Raw genomic sequence first — 23,549 nt, 5'->3', positions numbered from 1 at the left:
CTGCAGTGAAGGAGAGACCGCATGTTTTCGTTGCAGGCCGTGTCAGTGGCACTGTATTGTCCTCAAAGCGGGCAAAAAAGTTATTTAGTCTGCCTGGGAGCAAGACATCCTGGTCCGTGACTGGGCTGGGTTTCTTCCTGTAGTCCGTGATTGACTGTAGACCCTGCCACATGCCTCTTGTGTCTGAGCCGTTGAATTGAGGTCTGTGGAGGACGAGATTGGCTGGGGCAGCTTTAACCAGGGCAGCATGTTTGTTTTAGAATATTTAAAAACAATAGTTTTTTGGTTGGTGTGGTGTTCCAGGGTCCTTTGTGGTCCCCAGTTTTATGGGGGGAGACCAAAAAGTTGGACCCGGATGGGGACCCGGACCCTGAATGGACCCAAGAACAATCAGACCCAGACACGAAAACAAATCGACCTAGACAGTCCTATACTCAGCTGGCCCCTCCACCAAATTTGTGTTAAATGCACTACAACAAAGCTTTCTTAGTGTCTAACAACCTTTCTCTACCCTTAAACTTGTTCTGAACACCTCCAAAACAAAGGTAATGTGGTTTGGTAAGAAGAATGCCCCTCCTCCCACAGGTGTTATTACTACCTCTGAGGGTTTAGAGTTTGAGGTAATAACCTCATACAAGTACTTGGGAGTATGGCTAGATGGTGCACTGTCCTTCTCTCAGCACATATCAAAGCTGCAGGCTAAAATTAAATCTAGGCTTGGTTTCCTCTATCGTAATCATTCCTCTTTCACCCCAGTTGCCAAACTAACCCTGATTCAGATGACCATCCTACCCATGCTAGATTACGGAGACAATTTACAGATTGGCAGGTAAGGGTGCTCTCTCGAACGGCTAGATGTTCTTTACCATTTGGCCATCAGAATTGCCACCAATGCTCCTTATAGGACACATCACTGCACTCTATACTCCTCTGTAAACTGGTCATCTCTGTATACCTGTCGCAAGACCCACTGGTTGGTGCTTATTTATAAAACCCTCTTAGGCCTAATTCTCCCCTATCTGATATATCTACTGCAGCCCTCATCCTCAACATACAACACCCGTTCTGCCAGTCACATGCACACACATCCCTGGGTCGCTCCTCTTTTCAGTTCGCTGCAGCTAGTGACTGGAACAAGCTGCAACAAACACTCAAACTCGACAGTTTTATGTCAATCATGGACACTCTTACTGACAGTTGTGGCTGCTTTGTGTGATGTATTGTTGTCTCTACCTTCTTGCCCTTTGTGCGGTTGTCTGTGCCCAATAATGTTTGTACCATGTTTTGACAACTTCACAGGGGACTTTGAAAACAAGCTGAATGAGGCCTAGTCCTCTGAGTGAGAGGCAGCCTTGATTGGCCACCACAGACAGACACACACACTGTGCAGAGTGGGATCAAACACACTGTGGCGTTTACCTCCTGCTCAGACAGAAAAGACCAAAGTAATGCATTATGGAGATGGGAGTATCTTCAAAGCATAGAGAGGCAGGCAGACAGGGCGTCTGTGTACTGTAAACTCATTTATACCGAGATGGCAGAGAGTTCAGGCTAGATTAAATAGAAGAGACTGGGATCTAAGAATAAGGCCTGGGTGGTGTTCCTTAGGGCATGCAACAAAAACGCTTCAAAGCATTTAGCAACGGAAAACGAAAATGAACGTTCCTTATTAGACCGAGTACAGGTAGTCAATCCATCCCTATTTCACGGATTTCTTTTGTTTGGTGCCTCAGGAACAGGACCCTGGCATTGGGTCTGGGGGTGAGAGACGGGCTCTTACCAGCGTTGAGGAGGGAAGGGATGGCTACGCAGCGGACCAGGTCCTCCAGGAGAAGACACTGACGGGCAATGAGGATGGCTACGAAGGTGGCCAGGGAGTCATGGAAGGAGAGATCGCTGACCTGAGAGAACAGAGAGAAGGAAACAGAGAAGGAAATGTTCAAATTTGAAGTGGACTGCTAATTACTCAACACGTATTGGTGTCGAGAGAAAGAGATGCTGGAATGTTACTGTGTGTGTGCCTCTCAGAGCCGGAGGAGCATTCAGCGGGTCGGACACAAGGGGCTCCTAACAATCACGGATTACAAAAACAAAGCCAGCCATGTCGCGGACACCAATGCTGCCCTACCGGACAAGTTAAACACCTTTTTCTCACGCTTTGAGCACCACAATGACTAAGCAGCCAAGGAGAGCCCCAGAGGACAACGAGGGTTACATGGGTCTTTTTATAAACTAGGGTACTAGTGAGAATGTCCTATGCTGGAAAATATATTACAGCTGGTGATAAGTCATTGCTAATAATCTGCCAAAAGTTTTCATGTAATTACATTAAGATATAGCTACAACGCAGCTATCGGAAAGTATTCAGACCCCTTGACTTTTCCCACATTGTTAAATTACAGCCTTATTTAAAAATGTATAATTGTTTTTTTCCCCTCAATCTACACACAATACCCCTTAATAACAAAGCAAAAACTTTTTTAGGAATGTTTACAAATGCATTAATGAAAACCTGAAATCTCACATTTATATCAGTATTCAGACTTTGTTGAAGGACCTTTGGCAGCGAGTACAGCCTCAAGTTCTCTTGGGTATGACGCTACAAGCTTGGCACACTTGTATTTGGGGAGTTTCTCCCATTTTTCTCTGCAGATCCTTTCATCCTCTGTCTGGTTGGATGGGGAGCATAGCTGCACAGCTATTTTCAGGTCTCTCCTGAGATGTTCAATAGTTTTCCTCAAGGATCTCTGTACTTTGCTCCGCTCATATTTCCCTCGATCCTGACTAGTCTCCAAGTCCCTGCCGCTGAAAAACATTCCCACAGCATGATGCTGCCAATACCATGTTTCACCGGTGGGAAGGTGCCATGTTTCCTCCAGACATGAGGTTTGCCTTCTGGCCAAAGAGTTCATGTTGGTTTCATCAGACCAGAGAATCTTGTTTCTCATGGTCAGAGTCCTTTAGATGCCTTTTGGCAAATGCCATTCGGGCTGTCATGTGCCTTTTCCTGAGGAGTGGCTTTCGTCTGGCCACTCTACCATAAAGGCCTGATTGGTGGAGTGCTGCAGAGATGGTTGTCCTTCTGGAAGGTCCTCCCATCTCCACAGAGGAACTCTGGAGCTCTGTCAGAGTGACCATCAGATCTTAGTCAACTCCCTGACCTTAGTCAACTCCCTGACCAACTCCCTTGCTCAGTTTTGCCGGGCGGCCTGCTCTTGGAAGAGTCTTGGTGGTTCCAAACTTCTTCCATTTAAGAATGATGGAGGCCACTGTGTTCTTGGGGATTTTCAATGCTGCAGAAATGTTTTGGTACCTTTCCCAGATCTGTGCCTCGAAACAATCCTGTCTCGGAGCTGTATGGACAATTCCTTTAACCTCATGGCTTGGTTTTTGCTCTGACATGCAGTGTCAACTGTGGGACCTTATATAGATATGACCAATCAATTGAAAGATCAATGGAAACAGGATGCACCCAAGCTCAATTTCAGATGTTGCATAGCAAATGGTCTGAATAAGGTATGTTTATATTATATTTTTTCCAAATTTGCAAACAAATGTTTTTGCTTTGTCATTATGGGGTACTGTGTATAGATTGAGGATTTTATTTAATCCATTTTAGAATAAGGCTGTAACGAAACGTGTAAAAAATATATATAAAAAAAGGGGTCTGAATACTTTCCGAATGCAATAAAATTCATAGGTAAATCAACATGTTTAAACCCTTTCTCATGGTTGGTGTCTTGACAGATTTGTTTAAAATCGTGTCACATAATACATTACTTTTCTGTTCTTGTATTTATGGCAGTGTTAAGTAGCTGTAATATCATGTTTTAAGCACTAATTAGTTAAGAATCCTGGATCTAGCTTTCAGTCAAATTTTTGTATAGAGATCTAAGAAATTCAGTGTAACTACTTAACATTTGTCGTCTCCTTATGTCAGCATTTCCCAAACTCGGTCCTCCAAGGTCAAAGCTTGATGATTAGTTGATTATTTGAATCAGCTGTGTCGTGCAAAAATCTAAACGTAAATCCGGGGTCCTGAGTACAGTGTTTGGGGAAACCCTGCCTTATGGGCACACAAATACAACATATGTACAGTATGCGAATGCAAAATCTAATGCTTCTAACTGAAAGAGTCACCTTGATACTTAAAACCTAAATCGATACTGTCATTAACGTGGTTCTTCAATAATTATGCATAATACTTGTTGGATGCGCATTTGGTGTCTGATTAGTTAGGAAGGAATTTTTATAATTGACAGTCAAATGATGAACAGCTGTTGTGATAGCGCATGTGACGCAACAGCCCAAGTGCTGGATAAAAGGTGTTTGCGAGGAATGTCCAGAATATCATTTTTTTCTCATTCCTCACGCTGGTGAAAACAGTTGTTCCTGGATCTAATATCCCTATCGAATTGATGTTGAGGGCTTGCATTACAGCAGGGCCTCGTTAGATTTAACAGAGAAAGACTATGATGCAACACCCAACGCTATTCCTATTAATTATTCTGGATATAATTATAAAATAAATAACCTACCGGTCAAAAGTTTCAGAACGCCTACTCATTCAAGGGTTTTTATTTTTTACTATTTTCTATATTGTAGAATAATAGTGAAGACATTAAAACTATAAAATAACACATATGGAATTATGTAGAAAGCAAAGAAGTGTTAAGCAAATCAAAATATATTTCAGATTCTTCAAATAGCCACCCTTGGCCTTGATGACAACCTTGCACACTCTTGGCATTCTCTCAACCAGCTTCACCTGGAACACTTTTCCAATAGTCTTGAAGGAGTTCCCACATATGCTAGGCACTTGGTTGGCTGCTTTTTCTTGACTCTTTGGTCCGACTCATCCCAAACCATCTCAATTTGGTTGAGGTCGGGGATTGTGGAGGCCAGGTCATCTGATGCAGTACTCAATCACTCTCCTTCTTGGTCAAATGGCCCTTACACAGCCTGGAGGTGTGTTGGGTCGTTGTCCTGTTGAGAAAAAAAAATGGATAGGCCCACTAAGCTCAAACCAGGTGGGATGGTGTATTGCTGCAGAATGCTGTGGTAGCCATGCTGGTTAAGTGTGCCTTATTCTAAATCAATCGCAGACATCGTCACCAGCAAAGCACCCCACACCATAACAATTCCTCCTCCATGCTTTACGGTGGGAAATACACATGCAGAGATCATCCGTTCACACACTGTTGGAACCAAAAATCTCATATTTGGACTCCATACCAGACACATTTCCACCGGTCTAATGTCCATTGCTTATGTCTCTTGACCCAAGCAAGTCTCTTCTTCTTATTGGTGTCCTTTAGTCGTGGTTTCTTTGTAGGAATTCAACCATGAAGGCCTGATTCACGCAGGCTCCTCTGAACAGTTGATCTTGAGATGTGTTTGTTACTTTAACTCTGAAGCATTTATTTGGGCTGCAATCTCTGCAGCAGAGGTAAGTATGGGTCTTCCATCCCTGAGGCAGTACTCATGAGAGCCAATTTCATCATAGCGCTAGATGGTATTTGCAACTGCACTTGAGGAAACTTTTTTGGGCCCTATATGAACAAGTATATAAATTACACAATTACAAGAAAGTCCTTGCATTTGACTTGCCAATGACTATATGAACCCTGCTTAAAAAGGATGTACAGTGCGTTTGGGAAGTATTCAGACCCCTTGACCTTTTCCACATTTTGTTACATTAAAGTCTCATTCTAAAATAGACATTAAAAATGCTTCTCATCAATCAAAACACAATACCCCATAATGACAGAGCAAAAACAGGTTTAGAAATGTTTGCACATATATATATATTTTTTTTTTATACACATATATACACACCCTGCTATGAGCCTCAAAATTGCACTCAGGTGCATCCTGTTTCTATTGATCATCCTTGAGATGTTTCTACAACTTGATTGGAGTCCACCTGGGGTCAATTCAATTGATTGGACATGATTTGGAAAGGCACACACCTGTCTATATAAGGTCACACAGTTGACAGTGCATGCCAATGCAAAAACCAAGCCATGCGGTCGAAGGAGTTGCCTGTAGAGCTCCGAGACAGGATTGTGTTAAAGCACAGATCTGGGGAAGGGTACCAAAACATTTCTACAGAATTCAGTGGCCTCCCATCATTCTTAAATGGAAGAAGTTTGGAACCACAAAGACTCTTCCTAGAGCTGGCCATTCAGCCACACTGAGCAATTATGTGAGAAAGGCTTTGGTCACTCTGACAGGGCTTCAGAGTTCCTCTGTGGAGATAGGAGAACCTTCCAGATGGACAACCATCTCTGCAGCACTCCACCAATCAGGCCTTTATAGTAGACTCAGACCATGAGAAACAAGATTCTCTGGTGTGATGAAACCAAGATTAAACTCTTTGCCCTGAATGCCAAGAGTCACATCTGGAGGAAACGTGGCACTATGCATGGTGGTGGCTTCGGGACAAGTCTCTGAATGTCCTTGAGTGGCCCAGCCAGAGTCTGGACTTGAACCCGATCAAACATCTCTGGAGAGTCCTGAAAATTGCTGTGAAGCGATGCTCCCATCCAACCTGACAGAGCATGAGAGGATTTGCAGAGAAAAATGGTAGAAACTCCCTAAATACAGCTGTGCCAAGCTTGTAGCGTCATACACAAGAAGGCTCATGGGTGTAATTGCTGCCAAAGGCCCTTCAAAAAAAGGACTGTGTAAAGGATCTGAATTCTTATGTAAATGTGATCTTTTTAAAAATCTTTTTAAAATCTTTTTTTTAAACATTTCAAAATAACTTTTTTTGCTTTGTCATTATGGGGTATTGTGTGTAGATTGATGAGGGGGGAAAAAACTATTTAATCCATTTTTAGAATAAGGCCGTAACATACAATTTGGAAAAAGTCAAGGGGTCTGAATACTTTTAGAATGAACAGTATGGTCATAGGGTAGCTCACAGTTATGGGCCAATTTGCATATTTGTTCCTCAAAGTAAACGGGGAATTGCATGAAACTTATTTTTGTTTCAAACCATTTTTAAATGTCGATCCCAATGTCACACATTGGCCCCAATATTTATAGATTTACCCACTTACGGTCTCTCAAAGACCAACTTAATTCATTCAAACGTGTTAACCATCGTAAGGCTGTCGTTCCAAACGGCATCCCTAGCCGTGTCCTCAGAGCATGTGCATACCGGCTGGCTGTTGTGTGTTCGGACATTTTTAATCTCTCTAGCTCAGGCCGCTCTCTAGCTCAGGCCCCCCCCCATCCGACAGTCGACCCTCTCCAATTCCCCTACTGCCCTGACCGATCCATGGCCGACCCAATCGCCATTGCACTGCATACTGCCCTCACCCACCTGGACAAAAAGGAATGCTTATGTGAGGATGCTGTTCATTGACTACAGCTCGGCCTTCAACACCATAGTGCCCGCTAAGCTCACCACAAAGCTCATGGCCCTGAACTCCTAATGCAACTGGGTCCGGACATCCTGACGGGCCACCCCCAGGTGGTGAAGGTAAGCAACATTACCTCCGACACTGATTCTCCACAAGGGGGCATCCTCAATCCCCTCCTGTACTCCCTGAATACCAGACTGCGTGGCCTCAAAAGTTGTAGGCCTAATTGCCAACAACAATAAGACAGCCTCCTTGGAGGAGGTAAACACTCTGATGCCGTGGTACCAGGTAAACAACCTCTCCCGTAACGTCAGAAAAACAAATGAGCTGATTGTGGACTTCAGGAGGAACCAGGCTGGGCCGCGGTGGAGACGGTAAAACTGGCAAGATCCTCGACATACACACTTCAATGCTGAAGAAATTCAGCCCGTCTCCAAGGGCCTTCACAGTGTTCAACAGGAACACCATCGAGAGCATACTGTCGGGCTGAATCACAGTCTGGTATGGCAACTCCACCGCCGTGGATCGCAAGGCACTATAGAGGGTGGTACGCTCAACCGAATACATTATTGGATGCACACTGCCTGCCCTCCAGGACACCTACAACACCAGGTGTCACAGGAAGGCCAATAAAATCATCAGGGTACCCAGCCACCCAAGCCATGGTCTGTTCTTCCCGTTTACATCACTCAGACCGTTGCAGTATAGGAACATCATGGCAAAATCTGTAAGTCTGGCCAATAGATTCTACCCCCAGATCATCAGGCTACCGAATAGCCACCACTAGTCAGCTATCTGCTACCATGTCACCCACTCCCCAGTCTTCCAACCCACCCTCTCCCCCTACTCCCCTCACCCTGCCCCCACCCCAATGGACATTATCATTGCCACAGTGAATATGTACAGTGCCTTGCGAAAGTATTCGCCCCCCTTGAACTTTGCGACCTTTTGCCACATTTCAGGCTTCAAAACAAAGATATATATTTATTTATATATTATATATCTGTATTTTTTTGTGAAGAATCAACAAGTGGGACACAATCATGAAGTGGAACGACATTTATTGGATATTTCAAACTTTTTTAACAAATCAAAAACTGAAAAATTGGGCGTGCAAAAATTATTCAGCCTCCTTAAGTTAATTCTTTGTAGCGCCACCTTTTTCTGTGATTACAGCTGTAAAGTCGCATGGGGTATGTCTCTATCAGTTTTGCACATCAAGAGACTGAAATTTTTTCCCATTCCTCCTTGCAAAACAGCTCGAGCTCAGTGAGGTTGGATGGAGAGCATTTGTGAACAGCAGTTTTCAGTTCTTTCCACAGATTCTCGATTGGATTCAGGTCTGGACTTTGACTTGGCCATTCTAACACCTGGATATGTTTATTTTTGAACCATTCCATTGTAGATTTTGCTTTATGTTTTGGATCATTGTCTTGTTGGAAGACAAATCTCCGTCCCAGTCTCAGGTCTTTTGCAGACTCCATCAGGTTTTCTTCCAGAATGGTCCTGTATTTGGCTCCATCCATCTTCCCATCAATTTTAACCATCTTCCCTGTCCCTGCTGGAGAAAAGCAGGCCCAAACCATGATGCTGCCACCACCATGTTTGACAGTGGGGATGGTGTGTTCAGGGTGATGAGCTGTGTTGCTTTTACGCCAAACATAACATTTTGCATTGTTGCCAAAAAGTTCAATTTTGGTTTCATCTGACCAGAGCACCTTCTTCCACATGTTTGGTGTGTCTCCCAGGTGGCTTGTGGCAAACTTTAAACGACACTTTTTATGGATATCTTTAAGAAATGGCTTTCTTCTTGCCACTCTTCCATAAAGGCCAGATTTGTGCAATATACGACTGATTGTTGTCCTATGGACAGAGTCTCCCACCTCAGCTGTAGATCTCTGCAGTTCATCCAGAGTGATCATGGGCCTCTTGGCTGCATCTCTGATCAGTCTTCTCCTTGTATGAGCTGAAAGTTTAGAGGGACGGCCAGGTCTTGGTAGATTTGCAGTGGTCTGATACTCCTTCCATTTCAATATTATCGCTTGCACAGTGCTCCTTGGGATGTTTAAAGCTTGGGAAATCTTTTTGTATCCAAATCCGGCTTTAAACTTCTTCACAACAGTATCTCGGACCTGCCTGGTGTGTTCCTTGTTCTTCATGATGCTCTCTGCGCTTTTAACGGACCTCTGAGGCTATTACAGTGCAGGTGCATTTATACGGAGACTTGATTACACACAGGTGGATTGTATTTATCATCATTAGTCATTTAGGTCAACATTGGATCATTCAGAGATCCTCACTGAACTTCTGGAGAGAGTTTGCTGCACTGAAAGTAAAGGGGCTGAATAATTTTGCATGCCCAATTTTTCAGTTTTTGATTTGTTAAAAAAGTTTGAAATATCCAATAAATGTCGTTCCACTTCATGATTGTGTCACTTGTTGTTGATTCTTCACAAAAAAAATACAGTTTTATATCTTTATGTTTGAAGCCTGAAATGTGGCAAAAGGTCGCAAAGTTCAAGGGGGCCGAATACTTTCGCAAGGCACTGTATATATATTATTTTATTGTCCTGCATCGGAGCTCAAGAATTTCACTGTACCTTGTAATTACATCTGCAACCCTGTACACGTGACTATTAAACTCTCTGAATCTGAATGCATATTAATTGGTGTAGAGAAAGAGCTGCAGGGCTATTGCGCAGTGTGCGCGTGTAGGTGTGCCGAGTGCGTGTGAACACACTCACGTCCACGTTGCACAGCAGGTCATTGAAGCCACAGTTGCCATTGTTGGAGGAGCAGCAGAGGGCCTTGAGGACGCCCAGCCACTCAGCACTCAGAGAGCGACAGTACGCAGTCAGCTCCGCACACAGGATCCCAATGTCATTCACTCTGTATAAATACACACAGAGATGGGTATTAAACTCATAACACCTTACTATATAATTCATATAAGATACGCATAACTGGTTAGTTGACAGTCAAGACTCCTGAATTGTTTTAATGCATCTGGACGTATCCGCAATCAATTATTGATAACGGTTTTATAGAAAAACAGTGCTTGCCTCTCGGGGTCCCGGTGGTCCACGCACACATCCATGAGGACATTGCAGACAAAACTGTAGCGATTGGCGGGGCTGTCGTTGAGGATCTTACCCACCATGCTGTGGTTGAAGTTGTGGGCCGACGGGTTGGCGATGGCCTCCATCATGAACACAGGGTCCCACAGCATATTGGAGTCTGACGGGTCGATGTTACAGTAGATGGAGTTCTTTACCTTGGAGCAGAACTCACTGGACCAGGGAGGGAGAGACATATTTAGAGAGTCTGGACATTGATGTTTCTGCATTATGATTCATTTACATGGCACTACAACATTCTATGGCAGCAATGTTAGCTCCCAATTAACATTACATGGGGGATATTAAACAATGCAATGTAACTGAATGTCTAAAAAATTTAACAAATATTCAAAATTCTACAAGTTGCCCCAACTCTCTAAATACATGGCTCCTGAGGGAGAGGAAGGACACGGATTGTTTTTAGAATCATTAGATGGCTACCATGTGGGGCCAAATATTTTGGTTTCAACACAATGTTTACTTGACTTAGCCCACTAAAACAATGTCATGGAAATGGTAGAATACAATAAAACTGCATTGAACAGTTGATGGTCCATGTTCATGTTTAACCTGAAGATCTCTCCAAACTTGCTCTTGAGGTGACTACAGGAGGTATAGAGGTCATACAGGTAGGCCAGGATGCAGCGCTCAGCTGAGGAGCAGTCTGCAGGGTTCACCCCTGACTTCACCACGATGCGCAACCTGGTTAATAAAAATAATTCAACACGTTAATGCAAAAAAACAAAGGACAGAACGCTTCCTGTACTAAATGAGATATGGAAGACAGGTTGAATTGAGTTTGCAGGATACAAGGTGACCATTGCAATAGCATTTGACTCCAAAGTATTTGCTTTAGCTATACTTTTTGATGACCTAGGTCTGAATAAAACAGAGACGGGTTTATTGTCAGTGAATAGCCTAGGTACCTGACTGTTTCTGCATTCAATAACGCTATGTCACTGCCTTGCCCATACAATGGCTAAAGTCGATTCAGACTGGTGACCAGACTATATAATAGAGCTGAATGCCTAGGGGTTGGATAGCGCCCCAGGCTATTGATGTGAATGACTAAGGGTTGGATGGCATTAGCACGCAGGCTATAAAAGGTGAATAGTTAAGCTTGTGTGACTTACCCATCAAAGACCTGCGCCGTCTGCTCGGGGTTGAGGATGAGGCAGGAGTGGTACCTCCGCAGCACGGCCACGATGCACAGACACAAGCCCGTGGTGTAGCTGCCCACCAGGCTGGACGACTTGAGCAGCAGCTCTGCCTCCACCAGGCTCAGCTCGTTCAGCAGCTAGAGACACAGGTACACGCACACAGGCACGGGAGAGGGGAAGAAAGAGAAGGTTAATTATACAAATATTAAAAACATTCAGGGAATAAAATAGAAAATATAACTATCACTACGAAAAGTGTAATTAAATGCTACGATTAAATGCATTGACATTAGAGATAAAGCTGTACCTGAATGGCAAAGTCGATGAGGCCACTAATGTTAAGGGAGTACTCCATGAGGTCAAATATGAACTGGATGTGTTGGACCAGGGGCAGGTGATAGGACATCCCTAAGGCAAAGCTGGTGATCTGTTCAAGAACATTCCTGGACACCTAGTCATAGAGAAGAGAAGGGAAACAGGCCTACTGTAAATACATAACTGTGAATATCCATAACATTGCAAACTCCAGTATCAAAATAAAAGTAATTGAAAATATCAGTTTGTAGTGAAAGATGTGGTTTTATAGGAATCATTTAATTTAATATCATCAGTATCTATTTTTACTGAATAACTTCAGAGGATTCCACTAGCAAGTTTTGAAGCACCATTAAAAAAGGTGAGACTGGACTGCTATGCGAGGACCGTCGCTCACCTGAGAGGTGACCTGGTGCTGGTCAAAGTGGGAGAGGTGCTGAAATTTGGAGAAGATGTCCTCTGCTGTGGGGAAGGCCTCGGGCTTACTCCTCTTCCTCTTCTGTCCTTCATCTCCTCCTGAGAGAGAAAAGAAAATTGACTATTATATATAGGGCCATTCTCAAAGGTTAGAGCTCGTCTGATGACATGTTTACGCCCCAAATGGCACCCCACGCGCTTTTAAAATTCACATTATAAAATAGATTGTGCTCAAATAGCACAATTCAAATATTAAAAAGGAAAATAGAAGTTTATTAAACTATTAAAAGGAAAAAGAAGAAATTACTTGAATAAAATAAGCTAAAGCACTTCAGCCTGAGTAATTATCCCTTTTCAAATAACCCTTGTTAAGGTCACAAGCTCTGAGAAATAACATGGGTGGCAGCAACTGACAGCTATTAGCATAGAAATCGGACAGGATGAAAATTAAAATTGAATGAAGGTTGCGAGCTCTATGTAGGAATAGTACGCTATTTGTGAGGTAGCCCCGAGAGCGGAGTCAGCATTAAAAAAAAGGGACAGCATCCATAAAAAAACAATGTTAAAAAGATAACAGCTCGCTGCAATCTGCACAAACATTATATGCAGTGTGATATACAGGGAGCACATCTGCTGAGCTCCATAAATCTATGGTTGAACATCACGACTGGTGCGCAGTCATGTCTGAGTCTCGAGTTTCCAGAACGAGCATAGTCTTTCTTATCCCTCTATGTGAAACATGCTAAAAGGAACTGCAGAGAGAAATACATCAAACATACCATTTTGCATGAGGGAAAACAGAAGCCCCATAGATAAGATAATACAAGCAGTTACCATCAATGGTAAAGCATGTAAACCACCAGTAAGGGTCTTACCGGTCTCTGCTGTGCTTTTGCGGTTGAGCACCTTCAAGATGTCTTTGGTGATTTTCTTGATGGCGTGCCTTGCTTCGTCTCGCTGCTTTCCCACGCCGTAGAGCACCACCAGGCGCTGGTTGCACTCGTGACTGGCACTCTCCTCCTGGGAACAACAAGTCAGTCAATGTATGCACTACGCATTGAGTAGTGGAAGTAGTTTATGTAGCCTGAGATCTGAAGACTTATGTTGGCCCTTAACGCTAATGCCTAGACCAGGGATGGGCAACTTTGCAGGGACTGGGGTTACAAAAAATCTGAACTCATCATGAGTGGCCATACTGGCCCATGGGTCTGAGTACCCACAACCATACCCACCATACCCATTTTAACATGGGGCATAGAGAAAATGTTAAAGTTATAAAGCAAGTTTGCTGCAATTCATTATGCCATGGGGCAGATGAGATTTAGCACATTTTGTCATGGGACAGATTATTTTTTCTTCTTCAGTTTTACAGCAAATTTCCTCCAATTCTAGATATTTTGCCATTAGGTTGAGATAAATGTTTTTAATATGATATCTGAAAGTGTGACTAACAAAATCTAATTTGGGCCCCCCGGTCAGATTACTACAAGTTAAAAAGGTAGCTGGTCGCTAGATTAACTCGCCAATAAAAAATATTTTTTATCTGCAGTTGCCCATCCCTGGCCTAGACTTTAGCTCAGAATGCTAACTGTGTGAAGGAGTGAGTCAACACATGCATAGTGGAGGTAGTTCCACAGGTAGTTCACAGATGCACCCGCTTGTTCAAATCAAAACGTTATTTTTCACGTGCCGAATACAACGCTTACTTATATGCCATTAACCAACAATGTAGTTCAAGGAATAGATTATCGAAAAAAATGTACTAAATAAAAAAAGTTAAACATTTTTTTTAAAAGTAACAATAACGAGGCTATATGCAGGGGGTACCGGTACTGAGTCAATGTGCGGGGGTACAGGTTAGTCAAGGTAATTTGTACATTTAGGTAGGGGTAAAGTGACTATGCATGGATAATAAACATTAAGTAGAAGCAGTGTAAAAAGTGAACAGTCTGACTTGGGTGACTAGAATTGTTGGTCCTTCCTCTGACAACGCCTAGTATATAGGTCCTGGATGTCAGGAAACTTGTCCCCAGTGATGTACTGGGCCATACGCTCCACCCTCTGAAGCGCCTTATGGTCAGAGGCCAAGCAGTTGCCATACCAGGTGGTGATGCACTCGATGGTACAGCGGTATAACTTGGAGGATCTGGGGACCCACGCCAAATCTTTTCAGTCTCCTTAAGGGGGAAAAGGCTGTCTTGGTGTGTTTGGACCATGATAGTTTTTTGGGGACATGGACACAAAAGGAACTTGAAACTCTCGACCTACTCCACTACAGCCCCTTTGATGTGAATGGGGGCATGTTGGGCCCTCTTTTTCCTGTAGCCCCACGATCAGATCTTTTGGGTTTTGCCAGGTCTCTGACCACCTCCTTATAGGCTGTCTCATCGCTGTCAGTGATCAGACCTACCACTGTTGTGTCGTCAGCCAACTTAATGATGGTGTTGGAACGGTGTTTGGCCATGGAGTCGTGAGTGAACAGGAAGTACAAGAGGGGACTAAGCACGCACTCCTGACTTGCCACCGTGTTGAGGATCAGCATGGCAGGTGTGTTGTTGCTTACCCTTACCACCTGGTAGTCCAGGATCCAGTAGCAGAGGGAGGTGTTTAGTCCCAGGGTCCTTAGCTTAGTGATGAGCTTTGAGGGCACTATGGTGTTGAGCGCTGAGCTGTGGTCAATGAACAGCATTCTCACACAGGTGTACCTTTTGTCCAGGTGGAAAAGGGCAGTGTGGAACGCAATTGAGATTGTGTCATTTGTGGATTTGTTGGGGCGATACGCAAATAGGAGTGGGACTAGGGTTTCCGGGATGATGGTGTTGATGTGAACCATGACCAGCCCTTCGAAGCACTTCATGGCTACCGACGTGAGTGCTACGGGGCAGTAGTCATTTAGGCAGGCTACCTTTGCTTTTTGGGGCCTAGGGACTATGGTGGTCTGCATGAAACATGTAGGTACTACAGACTCGGTCAGGGAGAGGTTGAAAATGTCAGTGAAGACACCAGCCAGTTGGTCCACACATGATCTGAGTACAAGTCCTTGTAATCCATCTGGCCCCAAGGCCTTGTGAATGTTGACCTGTTTAAAGAAGTCTTACTCACATCAGATGGCGACGGAGAAGGCAGACGTTTTGCGCGCCCCCAGCCGATTGTGGTTTTTCATTTGCAACTTATTTTTTTACTTACAGTTGAAGTCGGAAGTTTACATACACCTTAGTCAAATACGTTTTTCACGATTCCTAACAATTAATCCCAGTAAAAATTAGTCAGTTAGGATCACCACTTTATTTTAAGAATGTGAAATGTCAGAATAATAGGATAATTATTTATTTCAGCATTTATTTATTTCTTTCATCACATTCCCAGTGGGTCAGAAGTTTACATACACTCAATTAGTATTTGGTAGCATTGCATTAAATTGTTTAACTTGGGTCAAACGTTTTGGGTCGCCTTCCACAAGCTTCCCACAATATGTTTGGTGAATTTTGGCTGGTGTAACAGTCAGGTTTGTAGGCCTCCTTGCTCACACACGCTTATTTAGTTCTGCTCACAACTTTTCTATAGGATTGACGTCAGGGCTTTATGATGGCCACTCCAATACCTTGACTGTTGTCCTTAAGCCATTTTCCCACAACTTTGGACGTATGCTTGGGGTCATTGTCCATTTGGAAGACCCATTTGCGACCAAGCTTTAACTTCCTGACTGATGTCTTAAGATGTTGCTTCAATATATCCACATAAATTTCCCTCTTCATGATGCTATCTATTATGTGAAATGCACCAGTCCCTCCTGCAGCAAAGCACCCCCACAACATGACGCTGCCACGCCCGTGCTTCACGGTTGGGATGGTGTTCTTTGGCTCGCAAGCCTCCCCCTTTTTCTTCCAAACATAACGATGGTCATTATGGCCAAACAATTCATCTTCACAAGGTCTATTGCTGTTGTTCTGGGATTGATTTGCACTTTTCGCACCAAAGTACGTTCATTTCTAGGAGACAGAACGCGTCTCCTTCCTGAACGGTATGATGGCTGCGTGGTCCCTTGCGTACTATTGTTTGTACAGATGAACGTGGTACCTTCAGGCATTTGGAAACTGCTCCCAAGGATGAACCAGACTTGTGGAGGTCTACAAGTCTGATTTTTGATTTTCCCATGATGTTAAGCAAAGAGGCACTGAGTTTGAAGGTAGGCCTTGAAATACATCCACAGGTACACTTCCAATTGACTCAAATTATGTCAATTGCCTATCAGAAGATTCTAAAGCCATGACATAATTTTCTGGAATTTCCAAGCTGTTTAAAGGCACCATCAACTTAGTGTATGTACACTTCTGACCCACTGGAATTGTGATACAGTGAATTATAAGTGAAATAATCTGTCTGTAAACAATTGTTGGAAAAATTTGTATCATGCAAAGTAGATGTCCTAACCGACTTGCCAAATCTATAGTTTGTTAACAAGAAATTTGTGGAGAGGTTGAAAACCAGTTTTAAAGGATTCCAAACTAAGTGTATGTAAACTTCCGACTTCAACTGTATTTTGTACATAATGTTGCCGCTACCATCTCTTATGACCGAAAATAACTATGACATCAGGACTACGATTACTCACATCAGCTACGGAGAGCATGATCACAGTCGTCCAGAACAGCTGGTGCTCTCATGCATGCTTCAGTGTTTCTTGCCCCGAAGCGAGCATAAAAGGCATTTAGCTCGTCTGGTAGGCTCGCGTCACTGGGCAGCTCGCGGCTGGGTTTCCCTTTGTAGTCCGTAATAGTTTGCAAGCCCAGCCACATCCGACAAGCGTTAGAGCCGCTGAAGTAGGATTCAATCTTTGACTCTTTGCCTGTTCGATGGTTCGTCTGAGGGCAAAGCGTCATTTCTTTTAAGTATCCTAATTAGTGTCCCTCTCCTTGAAAGCGGCAGGTCGTTATGAGTTATCTGAGATCTGTAGACTTGTGTTAGCACCCTTAGCGAATGCCTAGTCTTTAGCTCAAAGGGATAACTGTGTCAAATAGTGAGTACATTTGTGCATAGGATATGTAGTGGAGGTTGTGTGAAAAGCATTACCAGAAAACCTGCAAACGTTTGTTACCAATGTAGCGAAAGTAGTTCACAAAGCTTTACTGGGTGATGAGTAAACTTCACTCCCAGAGCCTAGGCTTTTGCCCAGAGGGCTAACATGTCTAGAGTTGCACTGCTAACCCAGAATTAAAATCCATCTGAGCTAGCAAAAACCTTTCTCCGGACTGCTTACCTGGGGGATGGGGAAGTGGGTGGCATACTGGATGTGGCGGGGCTGCTCGTACACCAATGGAAAGGCAGGATCCTGGTCAGTCTTCTCGGGGGAGGGGCTGCCCTTTGACTCACAGTGTATGGGGGGAGAAAACATCTACAAAAAAAAAAGAGACAGCTAAAATTAATAGGGCTGTACACAGGATGGAAAGGTTATCCAGAGGTCAATGGGAAAGTAGGATGAAGTACAGTTAAGAATACTATATAGTTGTGCCAGGGAGAATATTCACTAGTGCACATTACAGTGGCTGCCAATTTCTGAGACATGATGCTTACCTCATCGAAATTAGTACTCGAGTTGTGATCAATCTCCATTGACTCTGAGAGACCAGTGTCCTGCGAAAAGAAAAAAATACGATATTTATTCCCCAAATTAATTCAAAAACAATTAGTTATTACTGATGGGGCGGCAGGTTGGGCCAGTAACCGTAAGGACGCTGGTTCGAATCCCCGAGACGACCATGTGAAAAATCTGTCAATGTGCCCATGAGCAAGAGACTTAACCCTAATTTCTCCTGTAAGTTGCTCTGGATAACAGCATCTGCTAAACGACTCAAATGTAAATGTAGGGCGATTCATCCTGCACAATAAAATAACAGCAGCCGCCTCCACATAACATGCCTCATTCTTGACACTGCTGCCAGCCTCCCTGCGCTCTGATTCGTCTGAGGGCTCATCGCTAGGGGAACGGGGGCGAGGCAGGTGGGAGTCAGAGGCAAGATCGCCGCGGGAGATGAGCGTGCACATGTAGATGTTGTGGGAGAAGACATCGTGGCGGATGAGCTCGCAGAAGAGCAGCACCTGGTTGGAGAACTCCACGCGCTCGCTCTCGTTGCTCGGCTCAGCTAAGGAGGAGAGACAGAGGGAGATAGTTTGTTACTATACACTCCAGCATTAGCAGCAGTAACAGAAAGGTTTATAATATGATATGACATTTAGCAAACACTTTTATCCAAAGCAACTAACAGTAGTGCACGCATACATTTTTGTACGGGTGGCCCAAGCAAGAATCAAACGTATTATCCTGATGCAAGCGCCATGCTCTACCAACTAAGCCACACAGGACCCTTATTAAGTTTAGCAAACCCAATACCCATTCCCCACTATCGTGCCGACTCGAATCAATACTGTGCTGTTGCGGATGTTTTCTTTTCACATTGTCCTTTTCAGCAATAGAGTGGATGTGTAACTAGACCAGCGCAGTACAGCATAGCTCAAGTCCCAGAGACATAGTAGTGCATAACAACGGGAGACGGTAAATCCAAAAGGGTGCTGGAATAAGGAACAATATTAAGAGATGCAGAGAGCCAAGCTGGCTCCTAAACGGCATCCTATATTGCATTTATAGTGCACTACTTTTGACCAGGGCCCTGGTGAAAAGTAGTACATTATAGAAAATAGGGTGCCATTAGGGACAGAGCTGCAGACAACCAAAATAAGGGAATATAATTAAATAGTAGTATGAATGAAGTGAAGGGCAGACTCACTGAGCACAGGGGCCTGAGTGTCCAGGAACTGTAGGAGCACGTCCTGAAACACAGGCAGGGTGGCTGCCGAGAGAGAGCCCGATGACACCGAGCCTTTCTCATCCACCACCTCTGACTCACCGCACCTCTGTGAACTCTCAATCATACGCATAGTGTGAGAACCACTGCAATTGAACAAATATACCTTACAGGGGTAGTACAATTTCATTAAACGATTTAGACAACATTGCAAAGAAAAATAGCCTTCTGGAAATACAAAAACCTATACCTCATCTTTTGACAGAATGTAAAATCTTGTTATTTAAAAGGGGTGTGGCCATCTTGATCCTTTATGTAATCTCAAGGTAAAAATCTCTTTTGCATGAGACATGTTTTCAAGAGGCAACAAAGGAGAATCCTCAGGAACAGCTGTGGCTGAGTGACTCATGGGCCCGTGTCATTATGGAGCAGTCACGGTGCTTTGTGCTTTTTGTGTGTGTGTGTGCTTTTTCTGTGTGCTTGTGTGTGTGTGTGCGCCTCTCCTTCACCTCGGCTTCGATCTCCGCCTGTCTCTTCTCCAGTAGCTTGGCCACCACCATGGCCCTGTGGCGGCCAGACCTCTTGCAGCACACCGCCCACTCACACAGCAAGGTCACCACTGCGTCATCATCAGGGGACATCTACACAGAGAAACATGTCAGGGCAAAGACCATACAGCACGGAAACCTGTGTCTGGAGAATTCTACGTAGTGTTTCTAGAATGTAATAAAATAGAAAAGAGTTGAATAGAACACAGTTAATTGTCCACAGAAGAAGAAATTATGTGTTATTGGGCAGGTAGCTTAGTGGTTAGAGCGTTGGGTCAGTAACTGAAAGGTTGCTAGATCAAATCCCTGAGCTGACAAGGTAAAAATCTGTCGTTCTGCCCCTGAACAAGGCAGTTAACCCACTGTTCCTAGGCCGTCATTGTAAATCAGAATTTGTTCTTAACTGACTTGCCAAGTTAAATAAAGGTTCAATAAAATAAAAAATATAATGTAATGACTAGTCCAAATGGAATCTGAGGAAGCAGATTTTCTTTTCGCCGCAGTGTTTGTTGGGCTCTTACTCAAACTTTACATTTTGGCTTTTCATCTGCAAGTGCAAATCATTAAAGTCTTCAGACTTGGCATATGCAGGAGTGCTCATCTTAGAGACCACTACAATATTGATTGGGAAAAAATTACCTCGTGACCGTCTTTGTTCATGCCCGAGCCAAAGATGCGGTTGTAAAGGGAATCCAGGGAATTGCTGAAGTCTGACTTCTCAAAACTGTGGTTGTCTAGAACCTCCAAGGTGTGTAGGACCCTCCCAATGGTGAAGCCTGGTGAAAGCAGAAAAATGAGGTAAAACACTAAATGTTGCTCACTTCCATTTCCCTTACGCACCTAGGGCTGGATAACCCAAACACAGTTCAAGCCTAGTGCTGGACAAAAAGCATGCTCAATGGAGAATCTCCATTGAAATGGACTAAAAATCAAAGACTAGTCTCAATCTTTGTCAGGGAAAACAGCCCATAGAGTCATTGTCTGGATGTATTATGTAATTTTATAGGTGCCTCTTAACAGCGGTTTCTTTACCAGCAGTTGTCTCCTGACATTTATCAAAGGACCAGCGGAACTCCACAGCCTGCCCTCGGTCCTTGACCTGCTCCTCTATTTCTCGCACCTTTGCACGGACCTGATGTAAAAGCATAGATAAGACTGAGATAAGCAGATATGGATGTAAATATCTCATGGCTCAAAGTGGAGGAGAGATTGACTTCATCACTACTTGTCTTTGTAAGTGTTGACATGCTAAATGCACCGAGGTGTCTGTTTAAAATACTAGCACACAGCTCTGACATCCATGCATACCCCACAAGACATGCCACCATAGGTCTCTTCACAATCCCCAAGTCAAGAACAGACTATGGGAGGTGCACAGTACTATGTAGAGCCATGACTACATGGAACTCTATTCCACATCAGGTAACTGATGCAAGCAGTAGAATCAGATTTTAAAAAACAAATACACCTTAAGGAACAGCAGGGCCTGTGAGGAGACGCACACAGGCACAGACACATGATAAGACACCCACTTTTCATACACATATACAACGATTTTGGATTGTAGATATGTGGTAGTAGAGTAGTGGCTGAGGGAACACACTTAATGTGCTATGAAATGTAATGTCATGTAATATTTTAAATTGTATAGAACTGCCTTAATGTTGCTGGACCCTACCTTGGCAGCAGCTAATGGAAATCCTTAATACAAATAGGACAGCTGAGAGGACAAGTACAAATCTCAATCTAGTAGGCAAGAGGCATGCAATGATGTTAACCTTTCAATCAATCGACAAATGCATTAGTCTCAAAGTGCTGCGCAGCAAACAGCAAGATCATAATCCAAACCTAATGCCAAAGGTACAGTGGCATGGAATATCTCCCTAGGTGGGAAGAAACCTTGACAAGAACCAGACTCTGGGCCTTACCTGCTGTGTAAAGGTGCCGTTTCCCCCTGGCATGGGCAGGTTGGAGGGGGAGATGGGCAATAGGTCCAGTGGGGAACCAGTCTTGTTCCGGCTATCTGTCAGAGAGTAGTGCCACACCAGGGCACTGGGACAGCACAGCATAATACTCTGACGAAACCAAGACGAGGAGAATAAGAATTTAGGGATGTGACTGACAATAGGGCGGCATATAACCTAGCTGTTAGAACATTGGGCCAGTAACCGAAAGGTCACCAGTTTGAATACCCGACAATGTAAAAAAAAAAAAAATCTGTTGATGTGTCCTTGAACAAGGCAGGTAACCCTAATTTCTTGGGGACCTAAGCAAGGTCGACAAGAACACAGTGGAACATGATAGTTTGTTGGTGATGTGGACACAAAAGGAACTTGAAACTTTCGGCCTGCTCCACTACAGCCCCTACGATGTGAATGGGGTCATGTTGGGCCTTCTTTTTCCTGTAGTCCCACGATCAGATATTTTGGGTTGCTCACGTTGAGGGAGAAGTTGTTGTCCTGGCACCGCACTGCCAGGTCTGAGCAGACCTACCACTGTTGTGTCGTCAGCCAACTTAATGATGGTGTTGGAGTCATACTTGGCCACGAAGTGTGGGTGAACAGGGAATACAAGAGGAGACTAAGCACACACCCCTGACTGGCCACCGTGTTGAGGATCAGTGTGGCAGATGTGTTGTTGCCTACCCTTACCACCTGGGAGTGGCCCGTCAGGAAGTCCAGGTTCCAGTTGCAGAGGGAAATGTTTAATCCCTGGGTCCTTAGCTTAGTGATGAGCTTGGAGGGCACTATGGTGTTGAACACTGAGCTGTAGTCAATGAACAGCATTCTCACATAGGTGTTCCTTTTGTCCAGGTGGAAAAGGGCAGTGTGGAATGCGATTGAGATTGCGTCATCTGTGGATGTGTTGGGGCGGTATGCAAACTGGAGTGGGTTTAGGGTTTCCAGGATGACCGTGTTAATGTGAACCATGACCAGCCTGTCAAAGCACTTCATGGCTACCGACGTGAATAGTAGTCATTTAGGCAGGTTACCTTTGTGTTCTTGGGCACAGGGACAATGGTGGTCTGCTTTTAACATGTATGTATTACAGACTCGGTCAGGGAGAGGTTGAAAATGTCAGTGAAGACACTTGCCAGTTAGTCTGAGCATGCTTTGAGTACACTTACTGGTAATTCGTCTGGCCCATGGCTTTGTGAATGTTGGCCTGTTTAACCTCTCTTGGGTATTTTCACCTCCGGATGTAAAGCGTGCCTAAAGTAAACTGTTACTCATGCCCAGAACCTAGGATATGCATATAATTTGGATTTTTTTCCCCATTTTTCTTATGGGATATCCTTATTATTAGGAACCAGGCTGCAGTTCCTATGGCTTCCATTAGATGTCAACAGTCTTTAGAAATTGTTCAATGTTATTCTTTTGAGAAATGAAGAAGTAGTGCTATTCATTGTAAGTGTCACTCCAGGTGGACTCTACTGTTTTGATGCGCGTTTATTAGATACTTTGTAGGCATGTCTGAATCAAATGCGCCAAATAAATGGACATTTTTGGGACATAAAGACGGATATTATCGAACAAAAGGACCATTTGTGATGTTTCTGTGACATTTTGGAGTGCCAACAGAAGCAGATCTTCAAAAGTAAGGCATGAATTATATCGCTATTTGTGACTTTTGTGGTGCACCTGCATGGTTGAAATATGATTGTGTGTTTGTATGCGGGGCACTGTCCTCAGATAATCGCATGGTTTGCTTTCGCCGTAAAGCCTTTTTGAAATCTGACACCGCGGCTGGATTAAGTTAAGCTTTATTTTGATATAAAACACTTTTTTTAAATGTTAAATGTTATTTTTGAATTTCA

The 23,549-nt window shown here is 43.8% G+C and overlaps 1 protein-coding gene across 8 annotated transcripts in view; it reads right to left on the bottom strand.

Annotated features, from left to right (window-relative positions):
- Positions 1-23,549, bottom strand: part of LOC112256392 (mediator of RNA polymerase II transcription subunit 12) — a 100,946-nt gene that overhangs the window by 70,552 nt on the left and 6,845 nt on the right. For 5 of the 8 annotated variants that reach the window (XM_042325589.1, XM_042325584.1, XM_042325587.1 and 2 more), the window contains exons 8-23: positions 21,661-21,807; positions 20,765-20,864; positions 20,372-20,508; positions 19,694-19,825; positions 19,167-19,302; positions 18,301-18,524; positions 17,956-18,015; positions 17,642-17,776; positions 13,260-13,404; positions 12,365-12,483; positions 11,960-12,103; positions 11,626-11,789; positions 11,063-11,194; positions 10,436-10,663; positions 10,118-10,262; positions 1,781-1,901 (exon numbers count right to left, since the gene is read on the bottom strand). In XM_042325589.1, the coding sequence (XP_042181523.1) occupies positions 1,781-1,901; positions 10,118-10,262; positions 10,436-10,663; positions 11,063-11,194; positions 11,626-11,789; positions 11,960-12,103; positions 12,365-12,483; positions 13,260-13,404; positions 17,642-17,776; positions 17,956-18,015; positions 18,301-18,524; positions 19,167-19,302; positions 19,694-19,825; positions 20,372-20,508; positions 20,765-20,864; positions 21,661-21,807 (2,269 nt within the window). The remainder of the gene's footprint in view (positions 1-1,780; positions 1,902-10,117; positions 10,263-10,435; positions 10,664-11,062; positions 11,195-11,625; positions 11,790-11,959; positions 12,104-12,364; positions 12,484-13,259; positions 13,405-17,641; positions 17,777-17,955; positions 18,016-18,300; positions 18,525-19,166; positions 19,303-19,693; positions 19,826-20,371; positions 20,509-20,764; positions 20,865-21,660; positions 21,808-23,549) is intronic. The other 3 variants (XM_024429620.2, XM_024429621.2, XM_024429623.2) reach the window with 1 other exon arrangement.

Source organism: Oncorhynchus tshawytscha, linkage group LG08 (genome assembly GCF_018296145.1).
Source record: "Oncorhynchus tshawytscha isolate Ot180627B linkage group LG08, Otsh_v2.0, whole genome shotgun sequence".
NCBI lineage: Eukaryota > Metazoa > Chordata > Actinopteri > Salmoniformes > Salmonidae > Oncorhynchus > Oncorhynchus tshawytscha.
This window is presented reverse-complemented; position numbering and strand designations above follow the sequence as displayed.